Source organism: Manacus candei, unplaced genomic scaffold (genome assembly GCF_025592945.1).
Source record: "Manacus candei isolate 608988 ecotype Guabito, Panama unplaced genomic scaffold, ASM2559294v1 h1tg000021l, whole genome shotgun sequence".
NCBI lineage: Eukaryota > Metazoa > Chordata > Aves > Passeriformes > Pipridae > Manacus > Manacus candei.
Window position 1 is genome coordinate 1510209 of NW_026138069.1, and position 26374 is coordinate 1536582.

The 26374-nt window shown below is 38.3% G+C and overlaps 1 protein-coding gene across 1 annotated transcript in view; it reads left to right on the forward strand.

Moving 5' to 3' along the window:
* The first annotated feature begins 13355 nt into the window (after positions 1-13355).
* MACC1 (MET transcriptional regulator MACC1) overlaps positions 13356-26374 on the forward strand; it is a 38246-nt gene continuing 25227 nt past the window's right edge. The window contains exon 1 of the mRNA XM_051785926.1: positions 13356-13491. Within this exon, the coding sequence (XP_051641886.1) occupies positions 13489-13491 (3 nt within the window). The 5' untranslated portion in view covers positions 13356-13488. The remainder of the gene's footprint in view (positions 13492-26374) is intronic.

Consider the following 26374-nt stretch of genomic DNA (forward strand, 5'->3'; position numbering starts at 1 on the left):
ATCTTACTTCTGTCTCTCTGATTCATCAGTGTTTTGCTGATGTTTAGAGCCACAAAGACATATTTCACTTCTGGTGATATTGCTCTTTGTCATGAAAATAAACCTGACGTATTTGGTAGGATGTGTCCAAAAGTACATAAATAGTAAGGAGGTTTGTTTGGAAATTTTTACCAGATATAGCTCTTTTCTTGGTTTCCTGTTTTTCAAAAATCCAATAAAAAGTAAGAGCAAGTGGCATTAGCAGCAAGGCTGGTACTTAGTAGAAGTTTGTCCTGTGTCATATGGGAACTTCATATGAAGCACTGAAGTAAAGGTGAATCTTGTGGTGGGGTTCGACTATGATTAAAAAATCTGTATCACTTTCCCAAAGATCTGTGTGTGATTTTAGGATGTTTCTTAAATGGAAGAAGAGATCAAACTTTTTAGTCAAAATCTCTGCCTAATTTTTTTTTGCTATTGAAAATATTTCTAAATACAAGTATTTTATGAAGTTCACAGTCCTTTTAAGAAAAAAAGGATTTACTGGAAATGTTTTTACCTTTTTTTTCTTTATCTAAAGTTCTGTTTTGACAAAGTGTTCACAAATAGTTACTTCAGAACCGGTCAGAACCAGGAAAAGGCACTTCTTCTGTAGACAAGTATGAAGGTAACTTTTTGACTGTCCCTTCAACATTCTATTCTGTCTCAGATTACTTTATGAAGAATAGTTAACAAATAAACCCAAATTCAACTAGACAATTTCATATGTCAGGAGACCTATATATTTGAAGAAATGTAATAAATACTTATTGAAAAAAATAATGACAAAGTTTAATGTTTTTCTGAAGATAAAATGAAATACATATAAAATAGAATTTGTTTTAAACACCTTAACTGAAAAATGGAATTATATTTCTGACAAAAAGTGAACCTTTTTTGTTGGTGTAGTAATTGCCTGTACTAATCAGCCCCTGAAACAAGGAAAAATGCGTGTTATCCCAGGAAAACAGTTGAAACATTTCATCAGAGACCACTAAAGTCTTTCCTTCTGTGCATCTCTGGGAAATAAAACCCTTTCTCTGCTCACTGTAATTTGAATGTTTTCAGGGTTTCTATTTCTAAGTCTGTAAACACGCACTCCATTTCTCTGGTCATGTAGCTTTTAATTGAGAATAACTTCTGATTAACTACTGAGATGAAATATTTTTTTAACAAGGGTCCCCTAATCAGAAAAGAAGTTTGATGCACCAAAGCTCTTACTCTTCAAGCAACCACAAAGAATGCCACTGACTTGGTAAGCTTTCAGTATTCACAGGGTAAAGAAGGAAAAAGGAAAATCATAACAAAATTCTAAGTTGTATTAATCATCCTGTAATGCAAAGATTTTCATTGCAAGATCACTGTACCGAGTAAGCTGAAGACATGCCTACCCCTCAGAAGCCAAGTACAACTTGTTGCAACTGCTTTTTTGCAAGCATATGTGATACTGGTACTTTTCAACTGGAAAAGGGTCAAAACAAATGCACAACTCCAGTTACTCAAAATGAGATAAGAGAAGTCATGGATCTTAAGTCTGTTCTCACAGTGGTTTCTTGTAAACAGTACCCAGTGGTTGTGATACACCAAAATTCCCCAAGAAAAAGTAATTGACTTTATTGAAGCACACATGGATAATGCCAAAAAGTTCATATAGAGTCCACAAGATTACTCAATGTGGAGAAGTTGTAGTGATAAAGTTACAATATTTTATTTGGTCCTGAGGCTCAGCATTTGTCATGGAAACTTCTGTTAGGATTCCAATGCTATGGAGAGCTTAATACCCTGGGTAGCAAAATGGAGAGCAAGAGCTCTGTTTACTCATTGTAATACCCATACTTGGAATGTGACATGGCTTCAGACTGTAATAATATTGTATGTGATAACTCTGTAGTTGTTTACCAAACTATAAAACTTAATTCAAATGACACAAACGAGATGTTATTTTTCAAGCCAAATAAAAAAAGTCACGATGTCATCATAAGGATTTTGACCAAAAGGATAGCATATGCATGGATTTTAATTTCTGAACTGACTAGAACATGTTACAATAGGAAAACTGGGAGACATGCAAAGAAAGAATTTAAAATGATTGTTTGAACTGATTGCAAAGTGTTGTGAGCCTTAGAAATCCCCCTCTTTTATGCTATTTACATGGAAGAATTCCAGAGATGGTAAATCTTTCCAATTCACGTTGCGGCAAAAGAAGAGAAATCTTTCTCTCCACTCACACTGCTGAAATCTAGAAATAAAATATCAAGCAAAGCTTAGCAGCTTGTAATTCAAATGGCAGAATGGAGCTGCAGTATTAGGTTTTTCAAAGTACAGTTTCAGATTATGTATGCAATGAGGAGCACTCATTTGATATGTTATGCTAGGAGAGCTCTAACTACAGAATCCTTGGCAGAGAAGCAAGGATAAAAATCTGTGAAGGGTGTAATTTCTGAACTGCCACAGACATTTTGGCAGGAATGATTTGTCAAGGGCAAATCCACCAAAAAGTTGTGAAGTTAGAAATTCTTGAAGGTGCCTGAGGTTCCAAGGAAGAAGAGAGTTCCAAGGAAAGTGTGGTTAACAAAACTAGACACTCAAACTCATGAAAGTATTTTATATTTTTAATTGGCTCCTAAATATATTTCACAATGTCCAGTGCTCAATCAAACTTTGAACAGAAGATGCACCAATATAGAAGATCTGATCATTTGTATGACCTTAATAGAAACATGCATGCAGACATGCTTTGGATGAATGGTTTTAAATACAACTATGATTGACAGATTTTACAACTTTATTAGTATATTTCCTGTCAAGATTCGTCTGCTTCAATGCATGAAAAAGATTCTGCATAATGGAAAGGGGGAAGTGAGACAGATCTGAGTTGAAGGGGCTGACATGGAAGTAGCACTGTATTGACCAGAGAAATGAGTCCTGGAAGAAATTGTTTCGCAGGGGCAACCCAGCACACTCCTCTATTATGCAATCAAATGCTCTAGGTGCAGGTGATCAGCAAATAAACATTGGTAAGGAAACCAGAGTGAAGGCCATGCACTGCCAGTGCGTGAGATGTGGCCCAAGCTACAGGGGAGCAGGAGCCTGGAGTCACACACATGAGCCTCAACCTCTCAGCGTGGGAGGCTTGACAGGTCATACCTGTTGCAAGATAGTGTCAGGTAACAACAAGATTGTTAATGTTAGATCAGAAATATGTATATTTGTTCAATCAAACTGTAACAGTGTCTGTATTTAAAAACAGCAAAGGCAGTAACAACAGGCCTGGTGGCACTGGTAATTAATGCTCTTTGTGGGCATATTTAAATACTCTTCATTATAACAAACCGTGGCTTTGATCCACAATTTAAAAATCATGACTGAACTTGTATACAATTTTATATGTTTATGAGGGGAAAAAAATTATGACTTACAGCTTCCAGATGTTCTTGAGGAATCCATTTCAAGACACTCATCATAAGACTACTCTCTGAACTTTTTTCAGATTTATAAGTTGTTCTTTTCCCTTATATTTAAAAGATTAATGTTTGTGTTTTGCTATTATTAAATTTTTCCACTATCAATAGTGAGATAGTGGTTCCCTATTCCAAAAAGTGTTTTTTAATATAGAAATTAAGTCCAGTGCCAGTAAACTAACCAAGTGAAAGGAGTAGCTAATAATTTAAAAGCAAAAATGTAGGAGTTTATATGTGTGAGTACTTGTGAGTACTTCTTATGTGTTTATACATTTGCATGACTATAGTCTGGACGTTTTGCTGAAGTGTACCAGCATCACTGCCCAATTTATGTATGTCTTTGATCTTGGCCTTCAGCAAGAAATGGATGCAAAGGGAATCTCCACGGATCCTCTGTGACCCAGTTGCTCAAAACATCTTAGGCCAACTAACTTTGGTATGTGTGTTTACTGAAACGTAACTTTTACTTTTTGTTGCCATTTCGAGACGGCTTTTTATTCATTTTTCCTGCTTGAAGTTCCAGCCACAAGGCAGTACTACTGCTGGTCTAAACTCAGAATTGTCTGAAGTCATCAAAGTCACAGCTGCTAACACCACAATCAGCAGAACCGCAATTTTAATGCCTCTGAATAATCACAGCTTCCTCACTGCCTTGGATTTAAAAACCAAAGAGAAATGTGTGGGACACTGGAAGAGGTCAGATTAAGCATCGGTTGTATTATTTGGCTGGAAAATGTTTACTGAAACCACTCATGTCATTTAAAGAAGTTTAAAGCAGTTCATTATTTGATCTTATCTGCTCCTGTACATGTCAACAAAGATAAATCATTGCATTCAAAATAAAGGCAAGAGGAACAAACCCTGCAAGATTTTTGAGTGAGCACTCCCTCGAGCCAGTCAGTGCTGAAAATATTCAGTGCATTGCAGGGACCTGCCTTCCAGAACAGGTCTCATAAAGACCTCTAAACCAAATATGCTCCTATTTCCACAGCTTTCATTTAACAGGGGCCTAGTGTACTGAAGTGATGTTCCATGTTTAACAGTTTGATACGTATCAGATCCTCAGAAGATGTGAACTGGAACCACTCCTTTTGCTTCAGCAGAGTTGCTCTGATTACTAACAGCTGAAGAACTAGCATTATTACTTTTTTATAACTGCATTCTCAACATACACTGTACTTAAGTCATACTGTTTATTGCACCTTGCAGGTTTTCTCTAAGCTGGGAAGCCATCTTTAGTCAGAACTTTTGAAAGCCCGAAAAGATAAAACCTAAAAGCAAAAAGAAAAATGATATTAGCAGAAGATGAAATCAGAATATCATCGTCTTGCATTACCATTTCTCCCACATTAGCAATTCAGTGTAAAAAATGTCAGGAGACACAGGGAGTGCTCAGCTGCCACCACCTCGTAAGCTGCAGGAGGTGCCAGCCATGGGTGGAGGGCTGCTGTACCAGCACACACTGCTCTGGTGGTGTAGGCATTAATTACAGTCATTATGGTAATCAGAGGCAACAGGAGGTATCAGTGAATAAGAAGTTCTCTTTTAAATACCAGGGGCCCAGAGGTAACAGCAGCTCTGCCCAGAGCTGGCCAGGTCTGGGAGTGGCTTTTCAGCTGAAATACTCTTGGGTTCCAGCTCTATTACTCCTAAGGCAGCCAGAAATGATCTTCCTTTTCGGTAGGCACATTAAAGACCATCTCCAGGCCTTTGTGTGTGCTTCAGATTAGTCACATGAGGTCACCTGGGAGTTAAAGACGGGTCCTGTTTTTCAGTTGTAAGGATGATAACGTCAGGCCTTTTCTGAAAGGATTGGGGTCACTCTACCTTAGGAGTAATTTTAATGGGTTTATAGTGCATCAAAATTTCTTGTTATAGGAGAGAGAGATTTCAGTTGCAGAAACAGTGTTTTGCAGATCAGGTGGTTGTTTGTAGAGCTTTTGGAAAATTACATTTCGGTTATTAAAAGGTGAGACAATATTGTCAGGATGGTAATAGCATCTGGTTAGTACCAGTTGCTTGTGTAGCTGAGAGGTATGTACTCCACAGCTTAGATTCGGGTGCAGAAAAAAACATATACATGTGCAATGTAAGTATGATAATACTATTCCTAAAGAACAAAACACCAAAATACATTGTTAAATACTCATCTGAATTATGTCAACAACAACAAGATTAACTGATATTTTGCCGACTCGGAAACCCAACTGAACACCTGAGTGATTACATAACTGAATAGTTTCTTTATCAGTGGTGTGGGTATTTTTCTTTCCATTGTTACAAGATTTTTCCTTTGCTTGATATAGCTGATGATGAGAAACAGAGTGTTTTTTTCCAGGTAACGAATACACAGACAGTAAGAGCTCAGATCCACATTTCTGTACCGCAAATATATGACAAAGGCATAGTAGAACTTAACTAATTTGTGTCACTATAAAAATAATTATGATCAAATTATCTAACGAGAATAGATAAAAATGCAACCAAAACCTGTACTTTTTTAATCTCCAAATATGATGTGTAAGTAATTGATAAATAAAATGTGATCAATCCAGTTATCTCATACAGTTCTATCATAGTTGTAAAGACAAATTGTTTTTCATGCTACAGATGTTATTGAAACCCTGACTCCTAGTTGTAGGCAACATTTAAAAGATAACTTTTACACTTCTTTATCTGCTATACCACACAGTAAATATGAGTAATTAATACTTTAGGTATTAGACATAATGTACTGGGTATGGTAGGTCAAAAATGTAGTAAGCTTAGACTATTGCTTCAGTTACTGCAGAAATATGCAGTCACCTGGCTTAACAGACCACATTTCAAGGATACATCACAGTGAGCAGCATCATGCTGTTGGATTAAGGAGGCCAGGTGATTGTGAGAAGGGATAAGAAACTGGCCTTTAGCTCCTTTCACAGCTTCACTGCTCACTTCTTATTTAGCTACTTTTTAGACCACAATTTAGAAAATCAGTCACATTTAGGTTTATTATTAATACAGGCTAAGGTGTTATTAAATTTAAAACAGGACAAATGTTTTCTACTAAACTGAGGAAATGTTCTCAACTGGAGGAATAAAACCCAAAAACTAACTCTCGATTCATAACAAAGAAGAAATGAATTTGTGGTTCTAGCTTTTCAGGGCTTATTAGCTCCTATGTTAGTGGAAATACAATCTATCTTAAAGGGATGAATAACTTGTTTTAAAGTAAAAGTTATATTTAAGCTGTAATTGATAGATATTTAGTAAGTAATTGTTCAAGTCAGTAAGAAAAATTTAATTTCTTCGAGCCTTTTCAAAATTGCATTTTTATCAACCCAAAGTAAAAAGAAGAAACCCCAGCTAGCAAATACTTACTTTCAGCTTTAAATGGCACAAAGAACATGAAACTCTTGCTATTTATGTCATTTTTTGAACCCTGTCTAACATGGAGACAATCAGTTTTAAGTCTGTAATGGTGCTATAAAGTATTTTTCAGGTCTTACCTGGTACCTCAAATCTGATTTTTAGAAGCAGCTGCTTTCCATATGGGCACCTAAATAAAGGCTTGTCTTTCAAGAGCGTCTGGTATCTCCTGACTCCCAGTGAGGCACCAGTGGCCAGATTTTCAAGTTCTTTACATAGTCAGTGCTGAAGAACAGGTCCATGTTGACAAACTATATGGTCAAATCTAGCCACCTACTACTTAATTCAACAAGCTGCTTGGGATCTACAATGAGATCAGATTCTGATTCTTGATGTGTATGTTTTTGTATGAAATAGAGGACCTTTTGGATTTCAATTTCTCATAACTTTCTGTTTTGAACTGGATTTTTACCTCTTAAAAAAAGAAACCTTCTCTGGATTTTGTGCTTTGATATCAGTCCCTCTTTCATTTACTGTTTTCGCTGTGATTTTCTGCGGTCTAATAATATGGTAACCTTTCCTCCACAGAGGTCCTCAGCTTTCTTTTTCACTTGGATGAGCCTTTTCATGAAACTTACAGCATTATACCCAATCTGAGTTCTCTGTCCCTTCATTAAGCTGAACTGGCTCATGGATTCACAAACTAGTGGTAGTGAGGATCAATTGGAGTCTTAGACACAGCATAATCATGTAGACCTTGTTTCCTGAGGAAATTAGGCTAAAAATAGCAACAAAAGAATCTTATTTGCTGCTTCTTTAGTAACCAATTATTTTCTAGCCAATGTGGCTGAGTACAGTGTGCTAACAATTTCTTGAAATATAATATAATAAAATCTGAGACAGAACAGTATTTTTCTTGCCTCGCTGCTCATTACTCTTCAAGACATGGACTTTTTGGCCTGGACCCCATTATTCTACCTTGCTCCTCCCGCCTGCAGAAATTTTTTTTACTGTCACATGGAACACTGTCCTCGGTGACATGCAATATAAGCGAAGCAGGATTTAATGAGGAACTAGGACCAAAATAGGGTTTTACTAACCTGAAAGATGTTATTCTTTTGCCAAGTCTAATGTACGTGGACCTGTAGGCATCACTGCAAGGACTGCAGGATTAGTCTCTGCAAAACACTGCTTGGGCCATGGGGGTCTTTGCATGTGTCTTACTCACTGAGGTAGTAGGCTTGTATGCTCAAGCCAAATTTGTTTTTCTTCTTTTGAGGTCTCGTTGTACCTTTTCTCTGTGGGAATGGAGTAAGTGTTCCTTCCCTGCGGAGCACAGCAGATTCAGCTGTGGGAGAGAGAAGTTTGCTAGCGACAGATTAAAAATCATGTAAACACAAAAATAAATAGTCTGTTTAATGAACACTCTTTGCACAAAGTAATCTAGCAACTAACCAAACTATCAGCCTTAGTTACAGAGAGGAAACAAATGTTTTCATAGTACAAAAGACAACTTGTGAGTCTTTCCCTAGGGTACAAGTTCCAACCCACTTTTCTTTTCAAGAGAGAAAGAGATCTTTCTCTACCACTTTCAGAGCTCTTTCTCCAATTCCCTTTTGGCAACCATATGCTCACTGTTCAGGAACGTTCCTCCCCTGATATTCTTCAGTCCAGTTTGCCAGGTACCTATTCATCTAATGTTTTGCTTAAATGATCCTCTTTAAAATTTTCATTACAAAACAAAATGCTCTCTATTTAATATTACTTCATATTCAATCAACATAGAGGCATGGTATACTCATTTCTTCACTAAGATAAGTACTAGAGGAAAACAATGATTTTCCTTGAGTTGTTGATATATGAAAATCAGAAAAACTTTTTTCTTTAGGACTTTCTGAGTGCTTTGTTTGTTTGGTTGGTTGGTTGGTTTGGTTTGTTGGTTTGGTTTTGGTGGTGGTTTTGGTTTTTTTTAACAAAACAAAACCACATTTCAGTTCTTGGTCCAGCTTACCATGGAGAAATTATTTTTTTTTCCTCCCAGAGCAGAAGCAGATCTAGTAAGTCCAGATATAGCTTCTGCTGCTCAATATAGCATCTTCCTTACAAACTTCATTGCTGGACAGTGTTCTTTCAGTTTGGTCTGCTGCCTTCAGCAGTTTAAGTACACGCTTGTGCTTTGGCTGTAGTTTATCTTACTGCATACTGCTATGGTACTGTGGTACTCATGCCACAAGTTCTACGTATTTGTTAAAATGTGATGCTGCATTTCTTATACCAAATCTTCACCTTGACTAAAGTCTAATAAACAGCCTGCTTTGAGAGCTGTTTTTCTGGTGTTTAACGTTGCCCAGAACTGTATCATTCACTCCGGAAACCAGGTAAAAGCTTTCTGATTGCTTTGGTTCACTATATATCAGGAAAAGTGGCTTTTCCTGCCTGGGTGGAGCATTCATTAGTGTTTGTAAAGCCTGCTTTGTTTTAGAAATGTTTGTTAGCATAAGTAATACCTCTTCAAAATGTGATTTTTGGCCATGTTTTATACTGGCAACAGCCCTAATGTGACACAAAACTGGCAGAAGTGCTTTTGCTGGTATTGATTAAACTCATGGTCCTGGAAGCAGTAAGAACAGCCAAAACCATTTTTGCCAGCATAACCATACTATTAAACATTTTCTATCATAGACCTGTCAGAGGAACAGTTTTCACCCCCACACCTTTATTAATTGTTATTTCATTGGGAGTTCTACCTAAGCTGCTGCCTCATGTGTAAACATCTTTGGCCTGAATATTCTCTACCATGGAAGTTTTTCTTCCACCGGTGGGGACTGGCAGGGGAAGAATAATATAGTTGACCACATCTGAGTGGACTCTTTATATTCAGAATGCCCCGACATCATACCTTTGTTTTCTCTCCCACATGCATGCATAAATCATGATGCAGTGACCACAGCTAATTTGCGTTGGAAATAATTATATAGGTAACTGTCACGTAGCCTAAGGTTAATGATGGCCCTCTTCTAAAGGCTTGATGGGCAAGGGGTTCATATTTGTTATAACTTTTAGCAATGACTGGAACAAATGGGATGAGAATAGGATGTAATGTACAGTGAAGCCTTGGTGTTCTCCGTTCTTCTGATGAGAACTGCAGCAAAAACATATGCATGTCCAGGAGTATATGCTACTTTCTGCCACAGCTATTCCATCCGTTGCAAGCAAATAAAATATTTTTACACGCAGAAACTAAGTGTGCCCTTTGACCTTGCAGTCACTACTAGGTTTAGCCATCAAAATACATAGGTATTTAAACAAGCAAACAAAAGTAAAAAATCAGGAAAGGGGAAAGCACATACTGTAATCAAACGAAAAGTGAAGACATGGCTGCCCCTTACCATGTATGTTATGTTATCTCAAGCCAGCATGCGACTACTTATGCTCCCAAACTTTCCATGATCTCCTCTGCTCTTGCCACACTAGTTGCTGTGCTAACATGGGCTGATCCATCATGTCTGGCTTTAGTCCACGTCTTCCCATACGCAAGTGCTCCCATCTTCCAAACTTTCCACTTCAGAATTAACCTCATTGGTCCCCCTGCTGTTCCATAAGGTTCCTCCCTAAATTCCATTGATTTCAATAACAGAAATATATCTGAGAAGTGGATTGAGCTTAGCAAACAAACAAACAAAAAAAGTGAAAAATATATTGCCAAGTGACCCTGTGAGGATCTGATATAGTTTTTGTTTGTGTGTACAGCATGTGGGTTTACCTTGTACACAAAAAGTGCAGTTAATTAAACACACTAAATTACTTAACTGTCCACAAACTACCTAGCATTCCTAAGGCCTAAGAATCTAAATCTGATTTCTAGAAGACTTTGAAAATGAGTCAAACTGTAGAAAACCACAGTTTCTCATCAAATGGTGTTCAAAGGAAAGCTGTTGAGGAATCTGGGTTTCAGTGGAGTCTGGAAATGGAAACTGACTGATCAGAACTTTCTGGAGAGGTAGCAGAGTAGGCAGCACTGTCTTTTAAACATCTGGTTTAGATGCCTTTAAGGTAAACTTCATTGTGCAACAAGGCAGAAGTGGTAGACTTTAATAAATATGTGTGAACTAATAATTGGTCACCCTTGTACAGAAAACCTGGACAGACTATGTTAATGCTTGAGCCCTTTTTTAGGTAGGATCCTTCCAGTACCTAAATGGCTGCTACAAGAAAGATGGAGAGGGGCTTTTTACAAGGACATGCAGAGATAGGACAAGAGAAAATGGCTTAAGACTGAAAGAGGATAAGTTTTGATTAGATATTAGGAAGAAATTCCTTAATGAAAGGGTGGTGAGGCACTGCAACAGGTTGCGCAGAGAAGTTGTGAATGTCCGATCCCCAGAAGTGTTCAAGGCCAGGCTGGATGGGCCTTTGAGCAACCTGATCTAGTGCAAAGATGTCCAACCCAAAGCATTCTATGTTCCTATGGCCCAGAGGTGAACTGAAATCCTGTAGATGCTTTATGTGGATCACTAGGGTTTCAACTGCAGATTTATGGGTACATTGTATACTCATTTTCTACCTGAGAAACAGTTGAGAGGCATATCATGTTAATTGAGTTTTGATTCATCCCTATAAAAAGAGATGTTAAAAATCATCAGCTTAAACATGAAGTCTTTCTGTTTAAGATAAAATCCCACTAATATTTTTTAAATTATTGTTTTAACCAAAAGAATGGATTATCAAAAACATCTGGCTCTGAAAATACTTCTGCTGTGAACCAACATTCCTGTTATGAGGATATGGTCCATTCAGAGAAATGAAGCCTGGGGTAGAGGATCTTATCTAACCAGAAATTTTAAGTTGACATGACAGAAAAGGGATTGAAATTTAGAGTTTAGGATACCAAGATCTTAATTTAGTATTAGATTATATTAGTATAACAGTAAGTTTCAATTGATTTGGCGTGTTGTCATTCATATTAGACACACATGATAGGAAGTATCTACCTCAAAAAAAAAATGCAAAGAAAATCCAAAAACCAGAAAATGAAACATATAAAAAAAATTAAATACTTGCTTTCTTAGTAGCTCTGAATAAGCCACTAAATGTCACTGGAAATGTTTCCCTTCTTCTTCTGGTGTCTGACAGGACTTATCTGTCCCACATTTTCTATTTCCAGATCTTGAATTTCAAAACTAAACTTTTACAGAAGCAGTGGTATTAGAAATCACCTAATATTTCTATAACTAGTACTTTCAGTACATAGTGAATACCCTGCTGTGTTACTCTAACATTCTGCTTCTGACAGCAGGATAGAGCTCTCTCAGCAATCTACTGGGTTTAAAGCATTTAGAGATGGGGCATCTCTTTTTTCCTCTTTGTTACATATCATAAGGTGGGAAAGGCTGTTTTCTGGATTGAGTGGGAGGTGGGAAAGTGTTCAGTTCTCTGAAGGAACTGAATGGTGCCGTAATGGATTGACTATTTAGTTGAAATGGTGTTGGCACCATTTCAACTTAACTTTTTTCCAGATGAAACTATTTGATGAGTTTCACCCCATTTTGCTACCAGCCCTGGTCAGACAGAACAACTTGTTTCAACAGGTTGCTTATTTGGTGGAAACTACCCACCAGTATTGACACTATCTTGTCCATAAACAACCTGGATTCTGCCTTTCTCCATTTTTTATCCTATCTGATTTATACTTCAGCTATTTGGAGGCAGGATTAGAAAGCCTGTGAACCCTCTTTTCGTGAAAGGAGGGTTTCAATTGTGAGTCCTAAGTGCCTTAAAACCACAAGTAGCAAATAATAACAGGATAGGCAAATCATCCCTTCTCCAACTCCCTGTGACATGACTAGAAAAAAGACCATTTTTCTTATCTCTCTGTGCCTGTAATCTTTGTCCTTCTAAACCTTATTTTGCAAAATTCTGAAATTACTGAGAAAAATACCTGCAATGTAATGTATTTCCTCAAGGACATGGGGTAAAAGGGAACCCTTTCCTCCTGACGCTCCCAAATATCTTTGCATTCCCTCCTCTGTAGATATCCCACGCCACTGCCACCCCTCCTTCCCTTGCTTCCTTATACCCAGTTGTCTGATTCTCTCACATATCTAAACCGGTCATACAGGTTCACGAGATTTCAGTCACTGTACTCATTGCCTGTAAATCTAATTATTTCTAACTTGACCTTTATCAGAAGGCCACTTGTTGAGCCTCTCCCAGCAATTCAATATATCTGCAACATGGTGTGTGAAAGTAGAAAACCCTAATTCTGTTCCAGTGGCACACAAGGAGCACATGCTTCCTCCTTCTCTCCTCTGCGTGTCTATCTCTCCTCCCTAAGGCGAAACTCCCACACCACCTCTCCTGGTTTCAGGTGTAATCGTAAACCAGCAGAAGGCAATTATGGGTAATGTAGTCCCATCGCTCCCTCCTGTCTGTTCGAACAAGTGGTGCCAGGTACCTGCTAGACTGCACATTCCAGCAGGCATTGCGCAGCACCCTGAGGAGGGAGGCTCGCCAGGTGTACTCCAGCACCTACCTGAACCCTCAGCACGCCGGAGTTTCTCAAAGCTGGAGCAAGAATAAGTATTCCTTCCTTCAACAATGCTGATATCTTGGACAAAAGCATAATTTGGATCTGGGAAAAAAACTCTTAGTTTCCAGAATGGTGAGTTTGCTTTTTTCTTTCAAGTGTCTTTTGCTGATTATGTTTAAAATATATTAAAGGATCTGAAATATCAGAGTAGTTTTTTACCTTGTACTATTGTGTCTGCCCAACACCATCTTTTTGGCCATTGTTAGTTCCAGGTGCCTCTGGAGAAGGTGCAAAACTCATGTACATTTTGAATTACATGATATTGTACCCTAGGGTGATTTGAGATGTGTAGAGAAAGACACTTGCTAGGTGTTGGTGATTGCCTTTCCTGAGAGCTTAAATAATAGCGAGCCTCTTACAATTTTTAATCAATCAATATTAAGCTGGTCTTCCCTGTCTTTTTACTTTGAAATGAGCAGCTGTAGATGTGTGTGTGTGTGTGTGTGTGTGTGTGTGTGTGTGTATACGCGCGCATGCACACCTTTATGGGGTTTGATTTTTTGTTGGTTGATTGGTTGGTTTGGTTTTATTGAAGCACTGTATGAATTAAAACACTCCACACATGCAGCAGTTGGATTGGCCCCTGGCTTTGTGAGTTGGGGCCAGGATACTGAACACTGCATAACAATTCTCCCTGTGAACAAGGCAGCTACCAGAAATCAGAAAAATAGAGTTTAAAGAGCACTTCTGAACTCTAAAGTATTCATTTGCTATTAAAAGAAACCTTGAATGGTAATATCTCCAGCCTAAATGGAGGCAAGACCTATCATGCTGACAGACCTTGAACCAACTCCCTTTACAGCTAAAAAATGACAAGCAGAGCTGGCCAGTCTGCTTAAAAATAGACACGTTTAAATGAAAGACAAGAAAGAAACAGTTCTTGTTCTTTTCCCACCTGTTATTACCACAGCTAATAACATCTTTTCTTTCATAAGGATTTATTTTTTTAAGGAGAGAGATCAAAATTTTAACAGCTTGGCAGTAGCTTTTGACTGGCTTTATAATGGAAGGGAAATAGGCACACTCCTGTAGGAGGGAGGGAAAGAGGGAGGGGATCATTCATATGGTAATATTGTACTGGTTAGGTCTTGGGAGGTGCAAATTGCCACACTGGCAACACTTTCCCTAGCCCAAAACTACGTATTTGACAGTAATGCAGTAGTTAATACGAAATTCTCCAACACTAAACTTAGACACTGGAAACAGTTGCACAGTGTCTGTGTTGGGTGGGACGTACACAGTGGAATTAACAACATAAATTCAAGCTGGCTATTGTCAAGCTAGAAGCCAGAGAATAGTGTTTGCCTTGAGTATATTAAAACCAAGGAATACCTACATTCATATTCACTAAACTACATAGTACAACAATATCCTGTGGGAATGTGTTCAACAGGCTAATTATACAGTCATAGAATCAAAGAATCACTTAGGTTGGAAAAGACCTCTAAGAACACAAAGTCCAGCCATTAACCCAGTGCTGCCACATCCACCACTCAACCATGTCTGTAAGAGCCACAGCTTCACATCTTTTAAATACCTCCAGGGATGGTGACTCCGCTACTTCACTGGGCAGCCTATTCCAGTGCTTGACAAGTCTTTTGGTGAAGGATTTTTTCCTAATATCCAATCTAAGCCTCCCCTGGAGCAACTTGAGAACATTTCCTCTTGTCCTATTGCTTGTTACCTGGGAGAAGAGACTGACCCCACCAGCCTACAACCTTCTTTCAGGTAGTTGTAGAGAACAATAAGGTCCCCCATGAGGCTCCTTTTCTCCAGACTAAGCAACCCCAGCTCCCTCAGCCGCTGCCCATAATACCTGTGTTGTGGATCCTTCACCAACTTTGTTGCCCTTCTTCACACTTGTTACAGCAATACCTTGCAATACAGGGTTTATCGAGCATTTAAATATTTGGCTTAAAGTTTTGTGCTGTCTCTCTTCCCCCTTTTTCTCCCTTTATTATGAGAATAGTTAATTGGGTTCAATCACACACTTCTTTGTGTTACTAAAGTTCTTGTAACTCTTTTTCATAGTGATTTCCCCACTGTGGCCCAGGAATATTTGTGTTTGGTGGATTATCTGTGAGAGGTTTCTATGGAAGGTATCCAAGGAAAGAAAGACTTTGAAATTCACTATCACTGAAGTTGGATCTATTCCTGTCTATTTTCCACAACAGATAAACTCAAGCTCCTTGAGTAACTACACGTCTTTAAGCTGCTGTAAACTTTGGCGTAAGTCCCTGCAGGGAAGTCCATCACATTGCTGTAGAAGTCAAAAGGCTGACTTTCTTTGGACAGAACAGCCAGTTAGTCAACCTAATCTGATGATCTCTAAAGGATGTTCTCTTGTCTGAAAAGCTGAGCTATGCAGTAGCAGCAGCTGCGATACATCACGTTTCTACACCACAGACATGGTGCATACTTGTAACAAAATTTGGAAAAGAATAAGTATAGTTCTGTCTGGAACTACAGGCTCTCCTGTCCTTTCTCCTACTGCATAGGATTCTCAGCTACCTCACAGATGCAACAATGGGAAATGAAACACGATTGGGTAGGATAAAAAGAGCTACTTCAATATCATACCTTTCTTGATGTCCCATACCCTGCTGCTGCCACAAAAATGTTTAGTCTAATTTTACCTACAATTTTTTTAACTGTTTTTTTATGGAAGCCTTTTCCTTTCATCTCTTGCCCTCTTTCTTGAATTATTTTCAATTCATCTCCAACTCTGTAATTTCAGAAAATAGGAGAAAATAGGATTTGTGTTCCAGAAACTGAAGTCCAGAGTAAAAGTGATGTCATATACTCATGGAAAATATATATCCCTATTTGCTCTGCAACGTTTTGCCACATTTTCGTCTGCTTCTCAGTACAGACCAGTATCTTATTTGTATTTCTGCACACGCTTTTTAAACTGCCAAAGATCATGCTTAAACTTTTCCTAAGAACCTTCAACTAGTTTAGAAATCGATGTGTATGAGTAAATTTAAATTGTTCTTCTGAAAGCACCTCTTATCTACAGCAAACCTAATCTTACACTGTCTGATTTATTAGGCTTTCCCGTAGTTCTTCATAGTCTGCTCTAGCGTTAATAATCTCATTAATTTTGGTTTGTGAGCAAACACTGTCATACCACTTTTCACTGACCTTCCCTTTCGACCCTCCAGAATTTACTCAAAGCACCTACTGTGTTCTTCGATACATGGAGGCACTGCAGTATGTCCCTACCAAGAAGCAGGATGAAGCTGAATCAGGGCTTCGATCCACTGCAAACTTCAGAAAACTGAAACAATTTTATACCTTGAGGCAAGGGCTGTTTTGGGCTCTGTTTTGGTGTCCTGGTGATGAGCAAAAGCTTTTAGGTTTAAATGTACCTGGAATTTTATAGGAGGCATATACTGATCAATTACTATAGCAGTAAGAGTCCTTCCTTGCACAGCGGAACTTCACCTTGTAAGCCACCCTGATCAGGAAAAAGTTGATTATTTAGCTGAAAGCTACCTTATTACCCCCAAATGCTGCCTCCCCCTTGCTGTGTGCATGACTCTGTAGGCTGAAATGCTCTGGAAACCCAATGAATGTCCTGGCAGCCCAGAAGTGAGTCTCTGAGGTCTTCTGCTTAGGATATGTATTTATAAAAGACTCTAGATGATGATTATTTGAGTCCAATATGTAAACAGCCATTTTCTTCAGCTTTCTCAATGGGAAAAGGATCTTTTTGAATTATTAGAGAAAGTCTGCCTTCACTGGAGGCTCAGAGTACTTATAAATCTTTGTGTTCTTCTGCTACATACCTGTGAGATGGAGAGCTCCACTTTACTTTGGGTAAGTTTCTGCACTCCATTTAAGCTGCTGTAATGGCTACCTGCTGCTGGATGGGGTAGTCCCATTTTTCATACCTTGCCATTACTTCCCACAGGCCAGCATAGATGAACACTGAGTCACTATGCCTGGACCAGCTCCTTGTGAGACCAGATAAGTGCCAGTTTTGATGCAAAGGAGATGTAGGACTGCTGTTTTCTGGAGCAGCCAGCCAGCCAGTCAGCCAGTCAGATGGCATCCCCAAGAGCAGGCTTAGCCTCAAGCACAATGCCACATGAACTCATCTCTTTTCACAGTACTTAAAAAACTTGGGAGACTTGACCCTGCTTCTATTTCAGGTTTGCTCCAAATTAATTCTTTAATTTCTTTCTCTCTGTCCATGGAGGCATATAATATTTCCTGCATTAAATGGGGGCTTACAAGGATTTGAATTGATTATAAAACATATTGGCTCATACTTCAATCTACACTGATCTCTAGCTAGATATAATGGTGTTATTTCAGGTTGCACCTTTACCTACTAGTAAGAACTGCCAACAACCTCACTTGCCCATTGTGCCAGTCATCTTGCAACCGTGCCAAAGCAAGCAGTTCCTTTCCCCATGGCTGAATAGGCTGTATCGCAAAACATTCATGTAACAACTTGACAAGGAGTTGTTCAAGTTCCCTCCTGAGCCTTCATCTGTAAAAAAATCCAAAAGTTTGAGTATACTTAAAAGCTTGTGACCCATCAGTGGCAAATTATACAGCCTCATTTTTGTCCTATGATCCTAAATGGAAGCAAACTTGGGATATGTATTTACATGGAGAATAAACTGTTTTTCTACATGTATTAAGCTGCGTAATTAAAAGGAAATGACTTTGTCTGAGATAAATTGGGGGAGGGACTGCTGACAAGACTTTGAAGTGGTTTGTTTTTATTCATACATGATCTCATGCAATACTTACTCTGAGCCCTGAAGTAAAGCTATGATGTGATGATAACCCTCTTGAGTTCACTCTGATCCACTAGCCTTAATAGGATCTCTGTAAAGGTGGGAGGGGTGAGACACAGCAGAGATACAAGAATTATCAATTTATTCATAGTACTGCCCTAATTCCTGCAGCACTAATTGTCACCTGTTGCTCTGCATGAAATTATAGTGCCTTGAACATGAGTAATACCAGTTTGTTCTGCTCTGTGATTTTTTCTCCTCCCCTCCCTTTCCCTCCCCTCCCCTCCCCTCCGCTCCCCTCCGCTCCCTTCCCCTCCTCTCCTTCCCTCCCCTCTCCTCGCCTCCCCTCCCCCTCCCTTCCCTTCTCCTTCTCTCTTTTCTTTGCTTCTTATTTGAAATTGGTCTGTTCTTTAGTGTGGACACTAGTTCTTCAGCTCTGGACTGAAACTGTTAACATGCTTCCAATGCGTTGTATACAACCATCAAGTGAAATTAATAACATCACAAACATCTTTGTAAAATCTCTTTAGTTTTGCAAGGAAACATTTAAAAGCTCTCAGCAGAAACATTTTTTGATTGAAGTGTTCATAATACCTGCCTTAAGGGGTGAGAAGAGGAAAGCTAAACTTAAAGCAGGACCCTCACTTTCCGTATATAAGACAAACTGATAAGGAGCAAAGTTTTCTAGACCTACAGCTAGATGGCATATAGGATGTGCATTGCACTGACTCAACCAAGCACAAAAGCCTCCAAGCTAAATTTTGTGTAGGTTTGAGGAGACTGTGGGAAACTAGTGTTTCTTCCTCAGTGAGAGAATTGGATTTTTTTTGAGAATTCAGAAGTATTTGAACTCTGAGGTACATGTGTGATTCTAATTGCAAGAGCTTAATGCATGCATTATCCTAACATAAATAACTTAATTTCTTTATCTCACCAGTGGAGAACAAGAGGTACATTTAATAACTTTCAGAGTTACTATTTTGTCTGCCACAGCACAGGTACTTAGGCTCTGCTAGCTGGATCCCACCCACAGTTACTTGCCTGGCTTGCACTATCAGGTGGATACTAATCTGGCTGAGTAGGAAAGTGCTACTAATGAGGAAAATATGTAGAAGGGCCCCTTGCACCTTGGAATTCCCTGATAATTATTGTACTCTAGTCACAAAACACATAGCAGAAGGTATTATATGCACTACTCGTGCTCCCCAGATAAGTAAGAATTTCACTAGACTTTTCCTTGTCTCCTGTAGTAAATAGCAGAAACAGAAGGACAATTTGCTTGAAGTCTGAACATAATGGAAGTTTCATTTTCCACCAATCCAAATATTTTTTTAAATAACAAATGATATCAGACTTTTAAATTTGGCTACTAGTAAGTTGTTTTACCGGATAAATGAAAACATAGGAGAGTGTAGACACTGTAAGGTGTATGTGTATACATCAGTAATTTTCTGCTACCCGTTATACATAGCTACAGCTTACTTGTATCTGACTTTGACATGTGATTTCTGCTCATAGCTGAAAAGGGAGGCCAAACATAGCAATGTCAAAGGCTGTTAGGAGGTGTTACGAATACCTACCTTGCTCTCCAGTTAATTCCCTTTTCAGGGTGTGAACACTTGGGGATAGAGAAGGACTCTTGTGATATTTATGCAGTTACTTTCAACACCCTGCTCTTGGTGACAGTTCTCTTCCCATGGCCCTTGCACGTCCTGTGCTCATTCACTGATTTCCTAAGTAGTCTGGGACAAGTTTTTGGAGATGGATTTTTGAGGGGTTAGCCCATATTTACACAAATCTTACAGTAGGGTTGAAAGACACTGGACTGCGGTTATCGGTTTCTTTGTGGTTCAGTCTTTCCATCTTGGGTTGAGGGTTGGGCTAGATGACCTTCAAAAGATTCTTCCAACCCAAACTATTCTATACTTTATGATCTGTAAACTTGTCTATCTCCATTTTCCCCTATCCCCGCCCTTTGTCTTGTGCATTAAACAATCAGTGCTCTGTTACAAGGCACTGCTTGTTATGTATTTGTACAAAGCTTTGCAGAGGGATGCTATTCCAGCTAGTTCTGCCAAGATATAAATGAAAAAGTAAAAGAAAGCCCTGGTTTGGGTCCCAACAGAATATAAACATAAGAGGCTCAGAATTGGATTTTTTTAAAAAAACTTTCAGTTCAACGAAAAATGTGACAATAACACAGCTTGTCACAATAAGAGCTAGGTAAAAGTCTGTGGCCTTAATTCTGCTTAGGAAGAGTAAAGATGATTACTTTGTTGGGGTTTTTCAATTTGAAATCTACAAATAAATCAAATTTGGTCATTATGAAAGAGTCTGACAACTACAGGATTTGCCAGGTTTTGAGCTGTCACGCCTCTGGTACCAAAAACTGTGTCTTGGTACAGGCACATCTGAGAGGCTAAAAAACCTGCACATTTCTTAAGTGACTAATCACATCTCTCCTAATACGGAGAAGGTGGAGCAAAACCTCACTCTTTTACCTTGTAGGCAAAAAGTCCACATATGGATTATGGGTTCAGCCTTAGGGTTTTTTAATGCTAATCTCTAAAGAACTTTAAAATAAAATTACTTTTGTGGATGCTAGTGAATCATCATACTGAATGATGATGACAATGACCTACCATTCATTGTAAAATGTTACTAAAATCAGCAATGTGAGATGAATCTGCACTGTAAAATATAATGATCTAAATTAACTTCCACAACAGAGAAAACTGTTTAGCTATATCTGCCAAGACACTTTAGCATAACATCATTTCTGCTTGGGGAAGTCTCCTGAATTGAGTGGAATCTCCTGAAGTTCTGAAGATTAGAATTTACACCAAATTAGAAAAATATTTTCCATATTTTTACTGATGATCTGCTACCTGATACTTTTCAATTCTGATGGATATGACATAGCTATACAATAGCTATCAGAAAAACACTGCATTAAAGCTACTAGTTTCTTAGATCGTGATGATTCAAAATTTGAGCAAAGTTGTACATATTTCTCTTTATTACAGATGAAGCAACCTATACAAATATAATCCTGGGCTGTGACCTGACAGGAGCTGACCTAAACTAACCTCATGTTGGTCAGCATTTGGAATACGCACCTCCAAGAATACTTGCCAAATTAAAGTTTAGATGAAGCTTTGGAAGCAAAACATATTTAATTTGAGTATTGATTTACATACTTCAGGCTTTACTTTCCTTTTTTGAACTAGACAACTCTTTGTTGGAGAATCCTGTGTTCTGCAAATATCTGCCTGTCATCATCAATGACCTGAAACATAGAAGAATAATTGCCATAAAAGGGAAACTCAGATTTACATCCAATAAATTGCACAACCAGGCTTACATGTGTCTGTAGGATAGAAATAAAACAAGAGTCTCCTGTCTCCTCACAGCCAAGGAGAAATGCCTTAAACAAAGTTATTTGCCGTCACACATCAAGGTGCACATCAAAGTACGTGTTTGATTTGATGTTTGTAAGTTAAATGTTAAAGGAATATTTATGATATTTAGGACATTATGACACTTGTATACTTTAATCAAGGAACCCCTGACAGTGGTAGCAATAATACATGTGTAATGGTAGGATTGAGCTAAACAATCTTTCAATTGACCTAAACAATCTTTCAGCTACACTGTAAACGTGTTGTATATGTTGGTCTCTATAGAAAAAAAACCAACATAAAATAACAAATTTGGTTAGGAAAAAAACAAACAGTGGAATTTCACATATATGATTCTGCAGTATATCACGTAACAAAACACACATCTTGAACCTTATTATCTTGAGAGGTAGGAGCTGCTTAAATGTGTAAAACTCAAAACTTACTGCCAAGGAGGTGAGATGGGTAAGGAAATGTTTTGATCATCAAAGTCACTGACCTTTTGGAAAAGCAGTGAATTCTTCCTCCCACATTTTGGTACAAATGGAGCAAGGACAGTAAACTTATGAAGGTGAGACCAGAAAAACTGTTTCTTTAGGGCTGGCATTTAGAAGGTGTTGCTGAATAGGCTGAATACTCCAAGCTAACACATGGCAGATGCCTTCAAGTTCCTAATTAGGAAAAATCAAAGAACTAAAGAGCTGTTGTAAGTGTGGTCCAGATTTCAGTTTATTTCACTTGTAACCTTGTATTTGGTTCACTTCTGTCTGAGGCAAAGGTTGCTCAGCTGTTACTGATCAGACTGAACCTACCAGCTAGAGGAACTCCAGCTTCACTGAGGCATTTATTCCAGAAGAAATGGTCTGAGCTGATACCTGTAAGGACTTTTGCCCTGGAGATGGTTGTCTGTTCCTTTCAATGTGCTGTAGCCAATGTATGGGACACTGTTGATAGTTCACTCCAGCAGGGAGAGATTATCCTTCACTCCTGCAAGACAGGCTGCCAGAAAAACCTCAACTCTAGGCATTGAATAAAAATTTCATTTCAAAGTAATACTTGTGAAATTAATGTGGTTTTCCATTACATTTAAATATCCTAATGGTCTCAGATCAATTAATTTTCTGTTACGTCTGTAGTCTGACAATAGCCTTTACAGCAGTTTCTGGTTATTCTCTCTAGTCAATGGGGAATCACATGTCTGCAGAGGTGGTTTTGAATGATAAATGACACCCTGGGTTTTTCTATGTAGGAAACCAGTGAGATCATGGAACTGCAGCTTCTTCAGATACTAAATAGTATAAAATATTGAAATTGCTCAGTCTATATAAAATTGGAAGGTGAGGATGCTCAGTATCTGTGAAGGGTGAGGCAAAAGAAAGAATTGACACTAGGATTGTCACAAGGCTTGAGAGTGGCCAGGTCTTGCAGAGACTGCCACAGCAGTGAAAATGAATTTGCTGCTTGTAAAAGTTCTCGAAGGAGTGCAGGAGTGATTGGGATTGTAGGTTTGTTTTGGTTTTGGGCTTTTTGGGAGGGGAAGAGGGGAAGGGAACAGGGAGGAGCTAAACATAACATTGAAATATTGTGATTCTATCTAAAAGCTACTGATCTGCAGTCCTCCACTTCTGCTTGAAAGGCAGGAACTTCAGCTGTGGTGAAAAATAGTAAAGATTGCTGAGAGAGAAGAATTGGAATAGAAGACTGGGCACATACTTTGAACTGAGAGAGTATAACCCATAGCATCTCTGAATATTTTTCCTTAATATTTTCTTCAGAGTTGTCTGAGAGACACTCTTTGGAAATTTGATAAGTTTGGTTTCAGTCCAACTTTCTGAGCAATTTGTAACTTTATCACTCTATCCAGTATTTTTATTTGAGTTTAGCAGCCAAATTTTTTGGAACACATGAAAATTTTTATTCAGCTACACTGACTATTTTTTTATATAAAAGAATGAAATTGATGATAATTTAGGGGTTGATTTTAATTTTTTTCCCCTTTGACGTGTGAATGGAGTGGGGAGTCTTCTTTATTATAGAGCTTGAGCCATTGACCCCTCATTTTCTGTCCTATGCTAATTTCCTCAAAATCTCTAACACAGTCTCATAGCCAGTGCACCTGGGTGGAGATAGGAAAGAAAAAAGAAAGAAGGAAACAACAGCTTTATGCCTTCTTTCCCTTCTCACCACTGCCATATAAAATGCAAAGAAGAATTAACATTAAGTGCTTTCTTCATGGCAAATGATATGGAAAGATGTTATAGAGTTGAGTGGGATAGATTTCTTGTGTGATTAGGCATCCATAAGTGTACAGTGCCTGCTCATGCTGTGCCTGAGCAATTACATCTCTTTCAACTGCTTCATCAAATTTTGCCCTCAGTGGTGTTGGCTCAGAAGGAAGAGCAAGTACCAGTGGGAAGGTAGGATGCCTGTAGCAGCCTGAGTGGCTGAGCTGTTAGGAAAAGCAAGCTGAAGCTCTGCTGTTGCTTTTGTGGTCAGTTGAGACAATGGGAGATAAAAGTCAGCATAGAAATACCTGGGCTAATAGGGGGGACTTCTCCAATTTGTTGTATATTGATTTTGGATATCAGCCACTGCTCTGGTGATAACCTTAGGAATGGTTTCTGCCTCTAGGCCTTCAGGGAGCCAGAACAAGGGAATACACAGCCTTAAGATGCTTCCAGTGGGTAATATTATCCATCACAATATAATAGTGATTTTCCTGGATAGGAAAACTAGCTTTCCACTGAGGTATTGCATCTAAGCTAATGGTATGCATCACCAAAGGGAGAACTGCTGCTGAAAACACGGATACTGTGGTGCAATGGAGAAAATGAAGGTGGTTAAATAATATAAACAATTCTTTCTTTCACTTCTGAAGAGAAAATCTTTGAAGAGTGACTGAAACTGCTGCATAAAAATGGATGAGTTTGCACATGTTATTCTGTTTATCATACAAAACAGTAAGGACCAAAAGTATAGATGCCCTCCTCTCAACAGGTAGGAATAGACAGTTCAATCGACGAACCTCTAAGGCAGCTAGATTTAAAAACTAAATTTAGACACATAAAGGCATGCAATTTGTTGGGAATCTTCTTGAACTTTACTGTTCCTCAAGAAGATCCACAGTGATAGTATAGACTGGTGTATTTAATTTATTTATTTTTTTTTTTAAGATAGAACCACTCACATTTTGGTTTTGAAACTACCAGCAATACTGGAAGTAGCTCTTCCTAATTTTCATAGGTAAGACTTCTGCCTCGGAAATGTGCAGTCTTTTGTGATTAGAGATAGATTGAAATGGTAGTTTATCTTCCTCTGACTTCATTTTTTGTTGCTGGATCTTTGTCATTTTAGAGTCGATCTGGCAGTCATATTATTTCTGTAAAAGTATTAAGTATTCAGTTAATGACACTATTAAAGTAGTAGTTAGGAGTATACTTTAGAGACTCAAATGTCCTTCATTAGTAGAGAAACTATCCATCTAAACTTGTATCCCACTTGATAGAAATAAGTGAGCTTTTTGCTTGTCAAGAGCGTGTGTGATTGTTATGTAAAGGGAGAGACTGCACTATAATGAGAGGTACTGTTTTTGGCTTATAGAGAACAAAATGCATTTTTATGAACTCCCCTCCCTTCTTCCTTCAAAATTACAGTGTCAAAAATAACTTTAAAATATTGGCAGATGTAACTTAATGGACAGCTTAGACTATTATTAACAACACAAGCACAAATGTTTTAAATGCAATGATATCTCACTTCTGGAGAAGAGATCCAACCAAACTTTGAGAACTGTAATTGCCATAAAAAGCAACAAAGAAAAAGTGCACTTTCTGCAGTTTATCTTGAAATTTGTCTCTGTGATTAAGACTCTCTCTCTGATGCTCTCTTTGCAATGTTCTTAAACTGTCAAGGATTATTGAACAAGTCCTTCAGTCAAAACAGATCAATACACAAAAAATAGGTAACAGTCTTTCCTTGTGAATATCATCAAAATCTATCAAACATACTATTGTTTCTAGTACATGTTCCCCGTGTCTGTTATATAGTCAGTCAAGTAGAGCAAAATGTAATTTGTGAATGCGCTGAAGAATGATTATGCTTACAGTTATTGGCTCTCTGAACTAACCTCTAAATACAACCAGAGAAGTCCTTGACAAGTGGATTTACTTTCTTATATTTAGTGTAAAGTTTTCCCCAAAACAGCTGGTTGCCTGTTTTATTAATTTTTTTCCATATGGAGTTGATTATGTGTCACCCATCTTCCATTGTTTCTGCCATCTTGGTGTTGATCTCTCTTTATATTTCCCAGGAGAAATGGAACAAGTGACTGACATGATTCCTCCCCCTTAATCCCGCCATTCTTGTACCACTGAGGTTATCTTCTTGCCTAGTTTATACATTTTGAAAGCTTACCTGACATAGTTTAAACATTGCAAAACAAATTCTCCATGTCTATTACTGTGTTAATTCATTTTTTGGTCAGTGGGTGTTTTTTGGTTGGTTGGTTGGTTGCTGGTTGTTTTTTTTCTTGTCCTCCCCAAGTTAGCTAATACCAAACCAAAGTGGTTCCATATAAAAAGGTCCACTTGACAGTATGGGATTTCAGACATCTTTTTCCTTTCTATTGAAGCAAAATTCTGTCATGCTTATGGAAAGATGGTTTTCTAGTACCTTATCAAAGGCACAGCACATAGTAGTGTCCCCCTACATCCTTCACTCACAGGTTCACACACAGAATTGACCAGGTTAGAAAAGACCTCCAAGATCATTAAGTCCAACCCTTGATCCAACACCACCATG